The sequence below is a fragment of the Coregonus lavaretus genome, assembly GCF_964263955.1.
Source record: "Coregonus lavaretus genome assembly, chromosome: 38".
NCBI classification, from domain to species: domain Eukaryota; kingdom Metazoa; phylum Chordata; class Actinopteri; order Salmoniformes; family Salmonidae; genus Coregonus; species Coregonus lavaretus.
In genome coordinates, this window is record NC_140025.1 from 7298373 (window position 1) to 7316416 (window position 18044).

The window sequence follows — 18044 nt, forward strand, 5'->3', positions numbered from 1 at the left end:
ACCTCCGAGAATGGCTTCAAAGGATCCATCGTTTACTTTGGCGGCGCCCACTGCAATGACACCAGAACAGACAACACAAAAATGACATTAGAGAGACAGAGCCTCGTCGTCAACACACAGACACAGCCTACTGATTTATCATTACATTTCCCTTCAGATTTCACCATACATTTATTACATTAGCTTGTTTGATGCTTGCTTGCATTGACCCTGGGTTAGACTATACAGTACTGACAGAGTTGTATGTACAGTATATGATATGGCTTTGAGCACAGCTATACTGTTGACTTTAAGTAGCCTATATCCCGATTCTCCTGTGAGGCAGCTTGATGTACAAGTACACCCCCTGTATAGGACGCTAGTCTAGCGCAGTGCCTGTTGACTGCATGTTATTCTCTCACTAAAGCAGTGACAGGTAGAAGGTGCCTTTCTACCTGTCAAAAGAGGAAGGGACACTAAATAAAGAGTGATGAAGGAGATGCTAAGTATAAGTTATTGTAATGGAACAGCTGTCCAATCCACCTTGACTTTAATCTAGCTGAGGGACACACACACTCTAATCAGCTCAATGTGTGTCACCCCCCCCCCCCCCCCCCCCCCCTGTCTTACAGTGCATCACACACACACACACTTCACAGAACAACTTCCAGGTGTGTAGGGAAAAAAGTCACACATTTCAAAAGTGCCGAGTAAAAAAAAAAAGTGTGCTTGGACGCTTCAGTGTGCAGTTCTTCAATACCTCATTAACGCTTAATTACCTGCTTCATCAGAGGAGTTAGCCTATCATTAATGATTCATTCATCACTATCATAAAATGTGCAACCCCTTCCAAGGTTGCGTCTCAAATGGCACACTATTCCCTTCATAGTGCACTACTTTTGACCAGGGCCCATGGTGCTCTGGTCAAAAAGTAGTACACTATATAGTGAATGTGATGCACACCAAGTCATTATCAAGATACATGCGTCGATGGATACATGCGTCGATGGACAAGTGTAGTGGATGACAAGACGGAGGTTGAGCTGAGAGTGGGAGGTTGCTGTATTCAGAAGACCAGCTACCCGGGGGTGTAAGAGGGTAAGAGGTGTCAGTAGTGTGTGTGTGTGTGTGTGTGTGTGTGTGTGTGTGTGTGTGTCAGTACTGAGAGGATACATGTTTGAGCAGGGAGAGGAGAGTTCACAGGGCTTATTAACTCTCACTGTTTGAGGTCAGAGACAGGATGGTAATTGAGACTGAGGCATGTAGGCTTCTGGGAAAGGCTGCTCTCTCTGTCTGCTCACACACACACACACACACACACACACACACACACACACACACACACACACACGGAGTGAGAGACTTCAGGGAGAGATTGCTCCTACTCACTCTCTGTCTGCTCACACCCAGTCTTGTCATATCCATATACCCCTGCCTGTTCTTACAAGAACATAATGTATAGCTTAATTTGCATATCTCTCTCTTTTTATATTCACACATACTGTAGGTATTTTTACACTTTGGAGTAGTCAACATGTTGGCATTTCTCTCTCTTCCCCTTCTATCTGTATCAATGTGGGATTTCTGAAGACAGTAATATTCACCTGTAAAAGTTCCTGGGGTTGTTTCACTCATATCTCCAGAAGCTTCTGTCAGAACTCCTGCGAAAGCAAGCACATAGTAAAAAGATACATTGGCTACAAACACAAAATACTGTACTGCTGAAAGAGACAAAAGAAAGCACCATTGCACTTTGCAAAACCCCACCTGAACAAGCCTAAAAAATATTCAATTTGTTGGATATCCTTCGTCTAGCTGGATTCCGATAGGAAGTACTAATCACTAGTGATGGGAAACCGAGGCTTTCTGAATGCTTCAGAGCTTTCACCCAATTGTGCCGAAAAATTGTTAATTACTCTGAGCTTCATTATCAGTTCACAATGCACTTTAGTAACAGCAATAAATAGCAGCGTGTGATTATCAGATAGACGTTTTTTCCTCCACTGTTTTCATCAGAACTCTATGGCTCAGCGGTAAGTCGTTGGCTTTAGCAGCCTATTATCAGTTGGAATACCAGGACATCATGCTTACCTTTTTTGCCTTCAAGTTGATTATTTTTTCAAAAACGGAATCTATGGCTTTATTTAGGATGCTTAAGACAGAAGCATATACTATATAAAACAAATTAAACTATTTTCTAAATAGTGTGCCCTCAACAGGACTTGACCTCATACCCTCAAGTCCCTGAATGTTTCATAGTTCCCTACTCTACCTGCTAAGCTACCGGTCAAGTTAAAATACATGTACAAAATCCTAACTATATTTGGAAGTACGGTGTCCAGTAGAGTTCGCTGTTTGAAAGCAGTTTGGAATCGAAGAAAGCACTGAAACCACGGCCAAATCAACGGTTTGAAAAAGCACGTGATCAAACGAAGCTTCGGACGTCATTGATGACATACTTCTAATAAAGTGATACACGCATCGGCACACTGCTTCGAAGTTAGCTGTTTAGCAATTTCGACACATGCCTCAGATCTCCGGTATCAAACGTAACATCACTACTAATCACTTCATGAACCATCTTATTGTGACTTGCAGGTCGGATGTGGCCCATGAACCGATATTTTCAGACCATAATGTTGAGGATAACTAGGCCATAACTAAAGGCCTTATGAAATGTATAATATATGGTCAAAAGAGGTTTACTTTTAATTGAAATACATTCACTTAATGTAAGCAGTCACTTGGTGAAGGATGTAGAACTTAGATTTTTGAATGCAACAACCATGTCTCTGTCACTAACAAACACAGTCATGGGTGGGTATCTCTCACGTTCACTTGAAAGGCATGCTGGGAAATATTCAAATAAGGCTTACAACCAACAATGTAAAAACAACAAACCCCCAAAATAACGTAACTCTACGAGTTACGTATATTTGGCTGGCAATCATTCTGATTCCAATGTAAAATAGCCTTTTGCATGACTAAACTATCACCCATAATATTTTGAAGGGATAGAAATGCTCAACATTTGAGAAAAAGTACTCTTTCTCTCATAACTAACTACCTGGAATTTGAAAAGAGGCTGAGTGGGCAGGGAGCTTACATTCATGAGCTTGCATTGACTGCCAGCTCTTTGAAACACCTATGTCAAGAAATGTGGATGTAGTGAGCAGTGTTGCAGTAAAATCATCTCAAGTTTATTTGGTAACACAGAAAGCAACTCAAACAACATTGAAATTGCATCAATGATGTCAATTTATTTTTTATACATCTGCAGTTTTGCATGTCTGATGTGACGCAGTTCACAGCAGCACTGACGGATCTGTTGACATGACAACTGCATCAGAGTTTTGAACGACCTCCATTTTCTTCCATGCTGGCTGGAGACCTAGCTAGCCAGTAAGTAGCTAACACCAGACACAGATGAAGCGGACATAAGCATATTTGCCATAGATGAATAGTGTAAACTTTTAATTACATTCGCTGACACCCTACAGTCAAATTTTGCCACCAGTAGAGTAGCTATCTAGCTATATAAACCACACCCCTGCGCAAACACGCCTTCTCCGATGTTGGTTACAAGTTGGTACTTATTTAAAGAAGGGTTGTTTCACTCATATCTGCAGAAGATAGGTACATTAGTTACAAACACAACATAGTCAAATTCTTGCTCTGAGACTGAACAAGTGCCACTGCAAGCTACAGTACACTAGAGCTTAGGGCTAAGAAGATTAATCAGTAGAACAAACAGGGAAGTGTCTATTTCTGCCCCTAAGGGTCTGACTCTGCTGGTTCCCCTTACTGCTGAGTTACTGCGTCCCAAATGGCTCGCTATTCCCTATATAGTGCCCTACTTTTGACCAGGGCCCATAGAGCTCTGGTCAAAAGTAGTGCACTAAACAGGTAATAGGGGGCCATTTGGGACACAACCACAGTATGCTATATGCTTGCCTCTTCTACTGTTTCTGCATCCAAAACATCTGTTTCCCCAAGACAGAGCAGAACCCTGTCCACAGGGTGTCTCCTCTGGGAGGGAACAAGTGGCACTGGAGCACAACTACAGGGACTGAGCCAGTAGTTGATGGCACGGCACAAAATATACTCCACAGCCCCACTGACTGACTGACTAAATGTGCCTGAGAACAAAATTAATTTCCAAAAGGAGAGCTAATCGATTACCTGAATGCTGCCTGCACAGCTTTGAACTATGCTGGTACATCCTTTCCACTAGACCAGGTCAGAGGCATCAGATCACCTATCCCCACTGCCCAACAGCTTAATGCCGGGCTACAAGATGATAGTGCTTTAGAAACAAGAATTGTTCCTGAATATGGATATATAGGTTTATTTAGAATGAACGTACAACCTGGAACCTAACAAGATTTTTGGATTCAGCCCTCATGTTGCGTTATTGATGTGTACATGTTTGAGGTAATAGTTTCCTGTTCATCAATATTAACAAAATGGTCTCCTTCTTCACTTTCCATTACCTTATTCAAAGTAAGATCAAAACAGTGGGGAGACTAAATACAGTGGGGAGTACTTAGCAATTGTAGTTAAATTCTAGTACAATACACACAGTTGTAGCGCTTGTTGTTCTCGATTCAAACCTTATAATAATAATAATAATAATATGCCATTTAGCAGACGCTTTTATCCAAAGCGACTTACAGTCATGTGTGCATACATTTTAGGTACCTTGACCCAGTTTGCCTCAGATTGTTATATTGAATATTTTCAAGACAAGGCTGATGCAAATATGACATATGGTGGAGTATATTGTCTCGTATCACTGCAATGGAAAGGTACAGTACTAGCTTTGCTATGATATTAGCTGGGTTCTTTTCATGAGGGTGTCCCAGATTCCCAAGTTAACTCCAGGCAGTCGGTTGGTCTTTTGATAAAGGGATGATGGCTGACTGTAACATTCCCCCATATCCCTCTCGGATGTTTCTCCTCTCTCTGACCTCCCCTCAGCCGCCCAGGGGTATAGAGTGGTTGATAGGCCAGACAGGGGCCAAAATGATGGTAATTTACTTTTATTTTGTTTTGAAGCAGCAGTCCTTGGACAGGAGGGTGAGATGAGATGGCTTTGTTGTGAGATCATTTGGGGCTTTGGCCCAGCGCTCTGTAGTTAATGAGGTACAGACAGAGAGCCTCATATGAAGGAGAGCGGTGTAATGTACTGTAAGTATGGGCTTCCTGGTGCTGCAGGGGCCATTTACTTATTGTTATGGCTTTAAGGGGTTGGAGAAGTATTTTATTGCCTTGGGGGATATGGGCTAGAGGGCATCTGAGGGGTTGTTCAGCTAAGACAATGTTCAACTGATTAAAATAGAGACATCTATGCATTCATGTGGGTGTCAGAGAAAGGGAAAGAGTGAGAGAGATTTGCTGAAACAATAATGGTTGCCATTTGTATAGTTCCTACAGATAAATCCACTATAGCCACACTTAAGGTAGTACTTCTCTATTAAGGTTAACAACATTATCTTAGACCCTTTCCCTAAACCGTTTCCTACAGCATATTTAACAATTCCAAAACAAATGTTCTACTAATGCAAATGTTCTCCCCACACCCAGTCCCCTGTATGATGGCCACTTGGACTTCGTCCACTAGCCAGATGTTCTGGAGGAGGATTAGTGTAGAACTGGTCTCAACACACAGCCCCATCCTTTCTTCCTCAATGACATCATCCATGATGCAATAGAAGAATCAGAGCCCAGCGCATTAAGTAGGCTATGCTGTAGTATACTGTATGGCAAATGTGACTGCACTTATGCTATAGTTACTCAGTAGTATCTGCCCTTCTGCTACGGTGACTGTCCCTATAGTGACTGCCCCAAGGGCAGCAATATCAGTAGTATCTGCCCTTATGTTACAGTGACTGTCCCTATAGTGACTGCCCCAAGGGTGACTGTCCCTATAGTGACTGCCTCAAAGGTGACTGTCCCTATAGTGACTGCCCCAAGGGCAGCAACATCAGTAGTATCTGCCCTTCTGCTATGGTGACTGTCCCTATAGTGACTGCCCCAAGGGTGACTGTCCCTATTGTGACTGCCCCAAGGGCAGCAACATCAGTAGTATCTGCCCTTCTGCTACGGTGACTGTCTGTATAGTGACTGCACAAAGGGCAGCAACATCAATAGTATCTGCCCTTCTGCTACGGTGACTGCCCCAAGGGTGACTGTCCCTATAGTGACTGCCCCAAGGGCAGCAACATCAATAGTATCTGCCCTTCTCATGAGAGAAGGTTGTTCAAATGTTAAAGCATTTAAAGCATCACAATGGTTTTTCCAGTGAATGGATGATGCACCATATCATTTGGATCTGGCTATTTATTTCGGATCAACATAACACCTATAACGTTTATGAAGGAGCTACCAATAGTGGTGTGGCTGTTTCTTTAATAAGGCTACAACACTTACAGCAATCCATGTCCTGATTAAGATGGCAGCAGCTCATTCTATCTCCTCCTTCTCCTCTAGCTTTATATATGTAGTTCTACTCTGATTTCCCAGCTGTCAAAGCAGCAGTTTGAGGTGAATGCCGCGTCGCCGCCACTCTCCCAAGACCTGACTACGGTGCTGCTCTGAGCCAATGAGGTGACCTTGAGTTCCCTGCCTGGTCTACTGGGCCCAGGCAGTTTGACATGCCTGACAGATGCTTTCTTTCCTCTCATTAACTTGTGAGTGGTGTGGAGAGAGAAAGAGAGGTGGGGGAGAGAGAGAAGCCCCATTTATACCTGGTTCTGACTTGCGTCCTTTGTCCTGATTTTGTCCACATTCTGATTGTGGCCACATTTTTAGACAGGTGTAGATGATTAAAAGACGCATTGTGATCTGATGGTGATCAGATCTTCTTGACCACCTCTGGAGGTAGTCAGACACGTATTATGTCTGGATATCTTACCAGTGTAGACCAACCTGGATAGTTAAACCATTTAATTCATAATTATCCCGCCCTCTAAAATCATTGACAGGTAACGCCATTGACTTATTGCATCAATATGTGTCTTAAAATAAATTAATATTGAACAATTGTCAAATAATTTGCATACAGGGAGGGGCCAGGATATCTGGTCACAATGCAGACACAGTGTACGGATAAGAGACACATCTTACTACCATCTGTAGATGCAACGGCTACAATGTGGGCATAGTCAGAATGTGGATAAGACCAGGACAAAGGACGCATGTTAGCACCAGGTATAAACGAGGCTAGAGAGAGAGTAGGGAGAGAGAGAGAGAGAGAGAGAGAGAGAGGGAGAGAGGGAGAGAGAGAGAGAGAGAGAGAGAGAGAGAGCGAGAGAGGAAACAGGTCTAATTTGAGGCAGTGGACCCAGACTTGACTCCTCAGGTTTAAACCTCAGTGAGTCATTGAGCTGGAGCTAGAATACAGGCAGGAAAGACACTAATGAGACTGAATGATCATACTGAGATGTTTGAGTAGCCCTTTACACTCGTACCTGTATACGGGTTGAAAATGGCAGATTTGGGCACTGATAAGCTCCTACATTGGAACACAGTGGCTATACAATAACATTCTATACATGACGTCAGATCTCTGCGCTTCACAGCTCTGTATGGGTTTTGACTGACAGCCGTTCTGAACTTGAGCACCGCATGCGACAAGAAGTTGCCCCCATCCCTCCTGCTAATTGGGCAATTTTTGCAAATTTTTGGTTGTCTGAGTGAGGGAAATGCTGTAAATTAAGATGACTCAATGTATTTAGAAAGAAATACCTCTTTGATATCATACAAGCAAGCCAAACACCCATCCAAATGTGCACTTCACATTTCCACATCATAAAACGTATGTAATATACAGTGTCAATGTTTATGATCACTATGTTTGATGTACAGTTACAAGATGACATGGTGTCATACCCTGGATTGTTCTGAACAGAATGAGCCTCTGTTTGTCTATTGTGAAGAAAATATGCAGTGGAACACACACCTGAATGCAAGCATGACTCCTTTCTATGCGCACCAAAATTACGATTTCTCTGACTTGCCCTGTGAAAGCGTAACACTGTATGATCGTATTTTATAACTAAGCTAGTCATGTTGGCAATAGAACACGCTTTGAAATGATCCCCACCTGACCCAGACTGCGATATATAATGAGCCTTTTTTGGATTGCATAAACAACAACAATACATGTGTGATGGCGGGGATGTGTTTCAAACAAAACAAGTGTGTGCTTGCTCTAGGCCACTTGAAGACACCAGTTTGTCCTCTCACTCAAACCCTTGTCATTTTTGGTCTTATGTTGCACCTACCCCAAATTTTACAAGCATATTCTTATCATGTTACTGAATGTATCCAGAGTATATTCAGATTTCATTATCAACAAATGTAGCTAAAAGTACAGTAGATGTAAAATGCACATCAAATCAACAGTGTAATGTTTGGACTGAGTCTCGTCAGGTGAACTGTTGTGTCCTCAACTTTGGTCTAATCATTTTCCCATAATCTCCAAACTGTTCCCTTTTAATTGCTACCATGCTTATGCATATGCTTTTCATATTTCTTCAGTAAGAAACATTTCAAATTAGCCCTATCCATATAGGCCAATTCCCACAAGTGTAAAGGGTTAATTAACACAGAATGGTAACATAAAATAGTGAGATTTTTGACAGGAAGGCAAGTTAGGATCAATAGACCACAGTGGTAGTGGATGTGGAACTTATCATGTATTTTAAGTTGAGGAACTGCTACCAGCGTATATATTATTTTAAACTGTTGTGTTTCTTTCTTTTTACTTTAGTTAGTTAGAACACAGTTGGTAGCAAAAAGTTATATTTGTCTTCAGTCCATTAACTTGATCAATGTAAACTATGTTTTAATAGCTGACTTTCAGTACTGCTCTCTTGGGAACAACATAACTTAGTTTTAGACACATTTGTAACATCTAAGTCAACAGGAAACAGATGCATAAAGGAATAGCTGATGGTCACACACCTGCTAATCAACATCTGATTGTCTCACCTCAATGAACTCTCCCTCACAAAAAATACAAAATGACTGCCTTACAATTCTACTCTAAGCAGTGAGTGCATTCTAGAATGATCTCTTTGCTTCTTCACTGTCTCCCAAGGCTGTTCTGACAGTCCAAAGCATGCTGTGTCCCTTTGGTATTCGGGTATCATTGCCTTCCTCTCAGACAGCATCACGTTGAGCCTGTCGTATTGGCTCATCAACAACAACTAAAGTACGGAGTCACTTTGATGCAGACATACACGGATCCCGTCACTGAAGAGGGGAGAGTTTCATTCGGTCACTTTGGCTGGTGAAACATGCTGTGTTGGATGGCACTGTGATAGCTGTTCTTTATCAAACAAACTGAGGGGAATAGGAGCAGAGAATATTCTCAGAGGAATGTTTTCATGTAGATAGCCTACATGATGTATGTCAGTGAGAGAAAGTGACTCTCTCCTTGTTGTAAGATAACATCTCAAAACACTGTGTTTAACAATGATGAATCTTTGTCAGTTAACAGTTCAAAATCAGTTCAAATGTGGTCTAAAATTGTTCCTAAGATTTAATTAGAGAGAAACAGAAAGACACATTTGTTTCCTTTCAAAACTGTCTCACAATATTTCCCCCGACCCTTTATAAATGCAATGGGAGCACAATTAACTCTGGTCCTTAAGTACCCCCAACAGTACATATTTTTGTTATGGCCCCTGGACAAGCACACCTGATTCTACTTGTCAACTACTCATCAAGCCCTTGACAAGTTGAATCAGGTGCTACAACAAAAATCTGTGCTGTTGGGGGTACTCGAGGACCAGAGTTGGGAAACACTGGTTTAATTGGGAGACTGTTACTCTCTTGTGAAATATTTGGAACAATTTTAGACCACATTTGAATTGAATTGGTAGGGCGGCAGATAGCCTAGCAGTTAAGAGCGTTGGGCCAGTAACTTGAATAGATGAAAAAAAAATTGTATCATGCAAGTTCTGCGCCACTACACATGTAGGATCTTAATTTGAGGCAGTTTGCTGCCGCAGGAAAATAATCCTGCATGAAATGTGGAATATAATTAATGGAGGAGATTGGGACCCGCACACTGTCTGAAAAAATTAAAAAATCTAAAACTGAGGCTTGAATGCAAAATAAAGATTTCATGTAATTTAGCAGACACTCTTATCCAGAGCGACTTACAAGAGCAATTATGGCTAAGTGCCTTGCTCAAGGGCACATTGTCAGATTGTTCACCTAGTCGGCTCAGGGATTCAGACCAGCAACCTTTCAATTACTGGCCCAACGCTCTTAACCGCTACGCTACATGCCACACAGAAAGCTGTTTATTTGAACATCATGGTGCCCAAAATATCATAGTACCGATCATTTATGATATTTCTCTGTCCGCTTTTGTATACTGTATAATGTAGATCATGCATTCTATTGTATTAGGTACTGATTATAGATTTCCTGATGTATTTTCTTGCCTGATCATTTGAATTTGACATGCAATTATCCTTGAAATAGAAACAGGTGTGTGTGTCGACCATTTATACTGAGGATGGCCTAAGGCCAAAACTTTTGTTTAGATTTTTTGGGCACCATGATGTTCAAATTAGCATCTTTATTTTGCATTCAAGCCTCAGTTTTGGATCTCCATCTCCTCCAGTATTCTTATTTGGACTCCTACGCACCTGGACCCAACACTATTTAGTAGTAACCTTTAAAGAGCGCAGATGGCCTCCTATCATTTTAATATCATAATTAATGGACACTTTTGTAGTGGTTGATACATTTTTCGTAAGGGAAAATCAAGTCTGAAATTTCAGTGGAAATTATAAACTTCAGAAGCCTTTTACACCTTCCGTAAGAAACATAAAAATGTAGCCCTATCCATATAGGCCAATTCCCACGAGAATTGGCCTATATACTTCACACTACAAGTTAAGTATAATAAACACTACACGTTTTACATTTCCTGCATTGCAAGAAAGTGCTCCTGCAAAAGGGTGATCAAATTAAGATCCTACATCTGTATTCATCCACATGGTATTCAGATGCTCATTTTATTTTCAGAGTATGTGAGCGTGCTCTCGTGTGTGTGTGTGTGTGTGTGTGTGTGTGAGTGAGTGTGTGTGAGTGTGTGTGTGAGTGAGAGAGATAGAGGGTGAAATTGAGCTGCTACCAGTCACTCTGTCCTTATCACTAGAGCAAGGCCTGTGGTGCCAGAGTCTTTCCTACCCAGACTCCTCTCTGGGTTTGCGGCTGGCTGATAAACAGACACTCCCTATAATCTGCAGGTCCATAGTGTGATACCCCCTTCTAACCCTCTCTTGAGACTCTCTCTCTCTCTCGTAGCTTCTTCACTCTTTCAAAGCCATATTTTCTTCCTGATGAGAAACTAACCACTGAGAGGTTATTTCCTGTATGTTCATTCTGTTGTCTAGAGCTCTCTTCTCCATTTCCTGTTTTCATTATCGTACTCCTCTACATCTCACATACTAAAACTATAATTCAATAACCTGTATGCAGTTGATTAATACAAAAGACTTCCACGGGGTATTTGGTAGCATTCTTTATCATGTGATGAAATATACCCATTGAGATTGATCACAGTAGCCCTATCATTCATATGCATGGGCTGTCTTCTCTTTTGGGGGTGTTCTTCTCACCATATCCCCAGAGGACCATCTCTAGGGCAACCTCCAACCTCCTCAGTCACCTGCTCTGGGCTCTGACACTCTAGGAATATTGGCGTAGATTCTGTGTGCATCCCAAATTGTACCACTGTGTGCATCCCAAATTGTACCTTATTCCCATTGTAGTGCACTACTTTTGACCAGGGCCAATAGGGCTCTGGTCAAAAGTAATGCACTATATAGGGAATAGGGTGCCATTTGGGATGTACCCACTATCTGAGAGCCTGCTTTAGAACTATGTGGGATGTAATTAATATACCTGCATTTCCTAATGGGTTTTCATAGAACAGGCATTCAACATTACTTACGAGGATAGTAGTAGGTTTGTGCGGGATCCTTTTGGCCTAAGAATATCTCATAGTCTAAATATTTCCCCCTACATAAAGATTTGTTTTAGGTTTTGTCCAAGAGGATACAAACCTTTGGATTAGCTTTGTCTTCACAGCTGGTCCAAGCCAAGTTTGTCCTCTCTTGTCTCGTCCAGCATTTCTCTAAATACCACTGGAGAGTAGTTCCTAATAGTTGTATGGATGTATCATGTGTAGAAGAATGTGGTACACTCACCAACTCTGAAGTGTTGTGTGACGTGTTCTGTAAAACTCTGTGTGACGACCTCAGTGAACACTTGAGCTGGATCTGTTTCTGGGTCTGCCTTGGGTATTGACATAACTGTTGTGGTTGATGCGTCCATGATGATGTCAGTCAATACTGGATTTACAGAATGCAGAGAAATAGTGAATGTGTTATTTCTTAAATGAAACATAGCTGTTCCCCCTTTTACATATACAGTATTGCAGGTGGTTAAGTATGTGATAACATTTAACAGAGTGGAGATTTTCTCATACAGTCAAAATGTGGCATTTCACTATTCAAAACCACACAAATTACACCAATGACTACATGCATTATCAGGATTATTCCTCAATCTGTAAAGCACTGCTATGACAGAATGAATCCAGCTATTAGGGACATTGGCATGAAGCTCTTTTCACTTTTTCTCTCTGTCCTTCTCACAGTGCAACTTGTCTACAAAGTCTATCATAGATCAATACAAACTCCTTAATAGAAACTATAACAGTCAAGAAATGCAGAACTCACCAATTCCAAGTCAAGCAACAAGTTTTCCTTTAACTCCCTTTCCTCTATGAATTTCTGCAACTGTTTTGCTGTTAAGTTGACAGTACTGTTAAGTTGGAGACCCATGCGCAATGTGTTTTTTCTCTCTCTCTTGAATGGGTGTGTGCCACATCTGTTGCTCTGTGAGCTGATCTGCTAATTCCCCTGGTAGACATGGGCTCTTACGTAGCCAAGAGTTAAGCATGCAGGCCCCTCCCTTTTACAAATGGACCACAGCTGCTGGGTGATTGTCTCACACAATAGAACTGGCTGGGATAGGGTTATGGATAGGGCTAGGAGATTGGGAGGAGTAGAGGTACACACAGGAAGCCTGGGACCTACTATAGTGTAGAGTGATAGTGTCACACAGAGTCCTGGGATAGAGTTATGGATAGGGTTAGAGTAAGGGCTAGGGTTATGGAGGTGAGGGAGACTGAGACACACAGGAAGACTGAGACCTATAGGGTGGGAACTGGTGGAAGGTAGCCTTGCGGCAGGTAGCCTAGCAGTTAAGAGAGTTGGGGCAGTAACCAAAAGGTGTCTGGTTCGGATCCCAGAGCCAACTCGGTGAAAAATTGGTCGACGTGCCCTTGAGCAAGGCACTTAACCCTAGTTGATATGGATAAGAGCATCTGCTAAATGATTTAAATGTAAAAAATGGAACCAGTCCTTGTCTGGACAGCTAGGCAATGTTAAGACAGATAAGAGTTCCAGACAGACTATTAGAACTAAGCTGAATCTCTCCCTCTAAACTAGATATAACAACTAAGTGTTATTACACATGGTCTCCCTCTGTGACTGCTAGTTGAGTATTGTTATAGCAGTCAGGGTAGGGGATCTGTAAACATAATTACTTTTTAATCACCACCCTTTTTCAGTCAAACTGAAACTAATGTTTGTTGTCATGTCTGCAGATGCTAAACGAACCGTTTCTAAGCAGGGCCAGATGGTGCTCAGTTGTATAGGAAATACCATGAATTACAAAGACAGATATTTACCTGTGGAATAGGCCTATATAATTAACAAAGATGAAAATGCCCACTTGGCAGGTTTAATCACAAGTTTGTTTAAATTGTACTTTTATACTAAATCAATTACCTACCAAGTAGCCTACAGACTAGAATTAAAATCCAGTTCCATATTTGGCAGGCAGAAAAAAAGGTAGCATAATCACATCAATGGAGCAGCCAACATATTGATTGGCTGACTGTGCAGTTCAGGCTGGATGGGACAGTGTTGTGTGTTGTGTAGTGTTTTTTGTGTGTGTGCATTAATGCGTGTGTGTGTTGATGTTTGTGTTGTGGAGTTCCCCTTGTTGTTTCTGGCCTTTCTGACATTCAACCACAACGCTCAGCCTGTCATTTCATATGACCTGTGCTTGATGAGAGCCTGACCACCGCTAGGCTTCCAGAGCATTGAGGTCTTGAGGGTAAACATCACAGCTGAGAAAATATTGAGGAGGCTCGCTCCCTCCATGTGAGAGTGGCTGAGTACTACGGTCTTCACCAGAATTGATTATACAGTAAGTATTACCTACTTTGAAGAGTATCTGTTATCATGCTGAAAATGACAAGATGTTCTGATTACTGATGATGGCACAGAGAAGAGGCTGTGATGTGGTAGTTAAGTGTTAGAAAAACATCTAGCCCACTTTGTACCTGAGCAATTTCACGCCTGGTAATCAACATACTGTATGAGATGTGCCTCTTCACAGTCAATTTCTCTTGATTACCACCTTCTAAAGAATCTTATTATGAAGTCATTATTTTTGCTAGATTTACTTAGATGTTGTCAAAAACACCATACAGCTATAATTAACAGGTGTATTCATGATCTCTTCTGGATCTTCACTCCCATGCACAGCCACACACCAGGTTGAGGTAGACTTGCCTCTCCTAATGTTGTGGCTGGCTGGAAGTGCAAATATGCCATGACAAGCAATTTACTGCATGGAAGTGGTGAGAGACAGAGCAGAATATTATTATCCTCCCACACAGAGGCTCAACTTCCTAGCCTACCCTACAAATAAAGGTTTCCTTGTGTTTCCCTTTAGCAAATAGTCCTCGGTTCAAACAGCTAGACCCATTGAATCCCAAAGTACTTCTTTATCAATTTGTGTTCTCTATGTGCTATTTCAGGACCACAGATGACACAGATAATTCTGACATTCCATCTCAGGGTTTAGAGTTAGCCCTTTGGTCCTAGGAAGGACTCTCAAACCCTCCCTCAGGAGCCTGAAAGGTCCCACTGATCATTGTTACTGTCGTTTTTATTTGACAAGTCTTTCGCTAGGAAATTGCTGTCATGTGGCTCTGGTGTGAAAGGAGCGTTAGTGGCACAGCTACAGTAGCTGAATCTTAGGGATATTTTTCACGAGTGTCCCTGGAGAAAGATCTGAGGGTCTATGTTTCCCTATAGGCTGTGAGTGACAGCTGGTAATTTTGTTGGCCAAGTTGTTTACTCCTCTGACCCGACTGTCCGCTGCCCGCACCTTGACTTAAACGCTTTAGACATGTCTTATTTGTTTTCCGGTTATTTTTAGGTTTCATATATTATCTACAAGGTTGGCACATTCATCAATGCCAATTTTTCTTCTCTCTTTTCAGTTTTTTTTCTCCGTTTTTTACACCCTTTACATTCCACGTTAGACATTTCCTCCTTCCCTAATACCGCTTAGTCAAAGAGGCCAATGTATTCCGTTTGCAAGTGGAAGTAGAATTGAAGTAGTCACATTTGCCCTTACCCTCATCAGTCTGTGGATAGGTAGATGGATAGATTGGAAGCTTATGGGAAAGGTTAACCTGGTTTAATGAGGGAGTAGAGTAGAGATGAGGAGAGCAGGACAGAGATGACGGGATGCTGGGAAAGGTCAGGGTGACACTGTCGGAGCGACGCTCTCGATCTGTCTCTCTCTCTCTTTCTCTATCTCTCTATCTCACTCTGCATAATGGATGCTGGTTGATACATCATTACAGTCAAAGACTAAGCACCATGCTGTTCTCCTCTTTCACTCAGTCTAGCAATGGACTGAAAATGACCTACTAACAAACTATTCATTCATAACTTTTACTGTGAAAAACACAATAAGTTCCTGACTGTAATAAATGTATGTAATAAACAAATGAATCCATGTGAAGTCGTTTTTTGCAGTCATGATGATTTCTTTAGATATGACCTAATCAGACACAGGTAGAGAACTAGGGAAGACAAAGCTCTCAGGTAATGTGGCATCATCATCTTCACCATGTCTATCTCTGTAGCTGTCACAACAGCTAGAGGAAGACATATAGTCTCATTACCGACATGTCCCAGCAGTATTCAATCAACCATTCTGTTATTTTCTCCCTCTGCAACCAACCTGAGGCTAATGTTGCTGGCTTTGTTGTTTCTCAACATCCAGACTAGATTTCTTCCAGTGTTTTCCTTTTGCTTGATAATAAGTTGAACTAGTATGAGGTGCTAACTTTGCTTATGTGCAAATGCTTAGTACCACTTTTTGAGTGTTGAACTAGCCTTCTTCTCCCACTGCTTGCCATTTTATTTTGATAGGAGGAAAGAGGGGAGAACAACAGCAGTGGTGTGGACCAGAGTATAACAGCACAGTTTTGGTTTTAGGATCAGCCCACAGCTTGTAATTGTATTATTAACTAGCTGAGGGCAGAGGAGAGGGTAATGGTCTACTTCATCACTCTGGGCCTCTAGAACCGCTTCTTCCCCAGTGATATATGATAACACCAGTCATCTCAATCATCCAACCACCCCACTTTTCCCTAGTCTCCTAAAACTAAAGCTTGCCTTGAAGGCTAAATGAAAATAAATAATGGCCGCAAAAGAGCATTACTCATAAATATGCTCTTCCAGCACTTTTTAGGAGTTTTCTTTTTCTGGAGGGGTGGTGTGTGTCACGCTCGTTGATTGACGGGACGGACCAAGGCGCAGCGTGATATGCATACATGTTTATTATAATGAATAAACACAACGACAAAACAATAAACCAACGACAAGTGAAGTCCTAAGGTAACACACAACAAACCTTAAACGGAACAAGATTCCACAACCCACTAGTGCCAAAAGGCTGCCTAAGTATGGTCCCCAATCAGAGACAACGAGCTACAGCTGCCTCTGATTGGGAACCACACCGGCCAACATAGATCTACACATAATAGACCTACAACATAGAATATACAGTGGGGAAAAAAAGTATTTAGTCAGCCACCAATTGTGCAAGTTCTCCCACTTAAAAATATGAGAGAGGCCTGTAATTTTCATCATAGGTACACGTCAACTATGACAGACAAAATGAGATTTTATTTCTCCAGAAAATCACATTGTAGGAGTTTTAATGAATTTATTTGCAAATTATGGTGGAAAATAAGTATTTAGTCAATAACAAAAGTTTCTCAATACTTTGTTATATACCCTTTGTTGGCAATGACACAGGTCAAACGTTTTCTGTAATTCTTCACAAGGTTTTCACACACTGTTGCTGGTATTTTGGCCCATTCCTCCATGCAGATCTCCTCTAGAGCAGTGATGTTTTGGGGCTGTCGCTGGGCAACACGGACTTTCAACTCCCTCCAAAGATTTTCTATGGGGTTGAGATCTGGAGTCTGGCTAGGCCACTCCAGGACCTTGAAATGCTTCTTACGAAGCCACTCCTTCGTTGCCCGGGTGGTGTGTTTGGGATCATTGTCATGCTGAAAGACCCAGCCACGTTTCATCTTCAATGCCCTTGCTGATGGAAGGAGATTTTCACTCAAAATCTCACGATACATGGCCCCATTCATTCTTTCCTTTACACGGATTCAGTCGTCCTGGTCCCTTTGCAGAAAAACAGCCCCAAAGCATGATGTTTCCACCCCCATGCTTCACAGTAGGTATGGTGTTCTTTGGATGCAACTCAGCATTCTTTGTCCTCCAAACACGACGAGTTGAGTTTTTACCAAAAAGTTCTATTTTGGTTTCATCTGACCATATGACATTCTCCCAATCCTCTTCTGGATCATCCAAATGCACTCTAGCAAACTTCAGACGGGCCTGGACACACTGGCTTAAGCAGGGGGACACGTCTTGCACTGCAGGATTTGAGTCCCTGGCAGCGTAGTGTGTTAATGATGGTAGGATTTGTTACTTTGGTCCCAGCTCTCTGCAGGTCATTCACTAGGTCCCCCCGTGTGGTTCTGGGATTTTTGCTCACCGTTCTTGTGATCATTTGACCCCACAGGATGAGATCTTGCGTGGAGCCCCAGATCGAGGGAGATTATCAGTGGTCTT

General features: G+C 41.9%; 1 protein-coding gene across 2 annotated transcripts in view; it reads right to left on the reverse strand.

Moving 5' to 3' along the window:
* The window catches only part of LOC311112407 (uncharacterized protein), a 28681-nt gene extending 15797 nt beyond the window's left edge, over positions 1-12884 (reverse strand). For both annotated transcript variants that reach the window (XM_084155518.1, XM_084155517.1), the window contains exons 1-4: positions 12753-12884; positions 12219-12362; positions 1584-1640; positions 3-50 (exon numbers count right to left, since the gene is read on the reverse strand). In XM_084155518.1, the coding sequence (XP_084011644.1) occupies positions 3-50; positions 1584-1640; positions 12219-12345 (232 nt within the window). In that variant the 5' untranslated portion in view covers positions 12346-12362; positions 12753-12884. The remainder of the gene's footprint in view (positions 1-2; positions 51-1583; positions 1641-12218; positions 12363-12752) is intronic.
* Positions 12885-18044: the final 5160 nt, after the last annotated feature.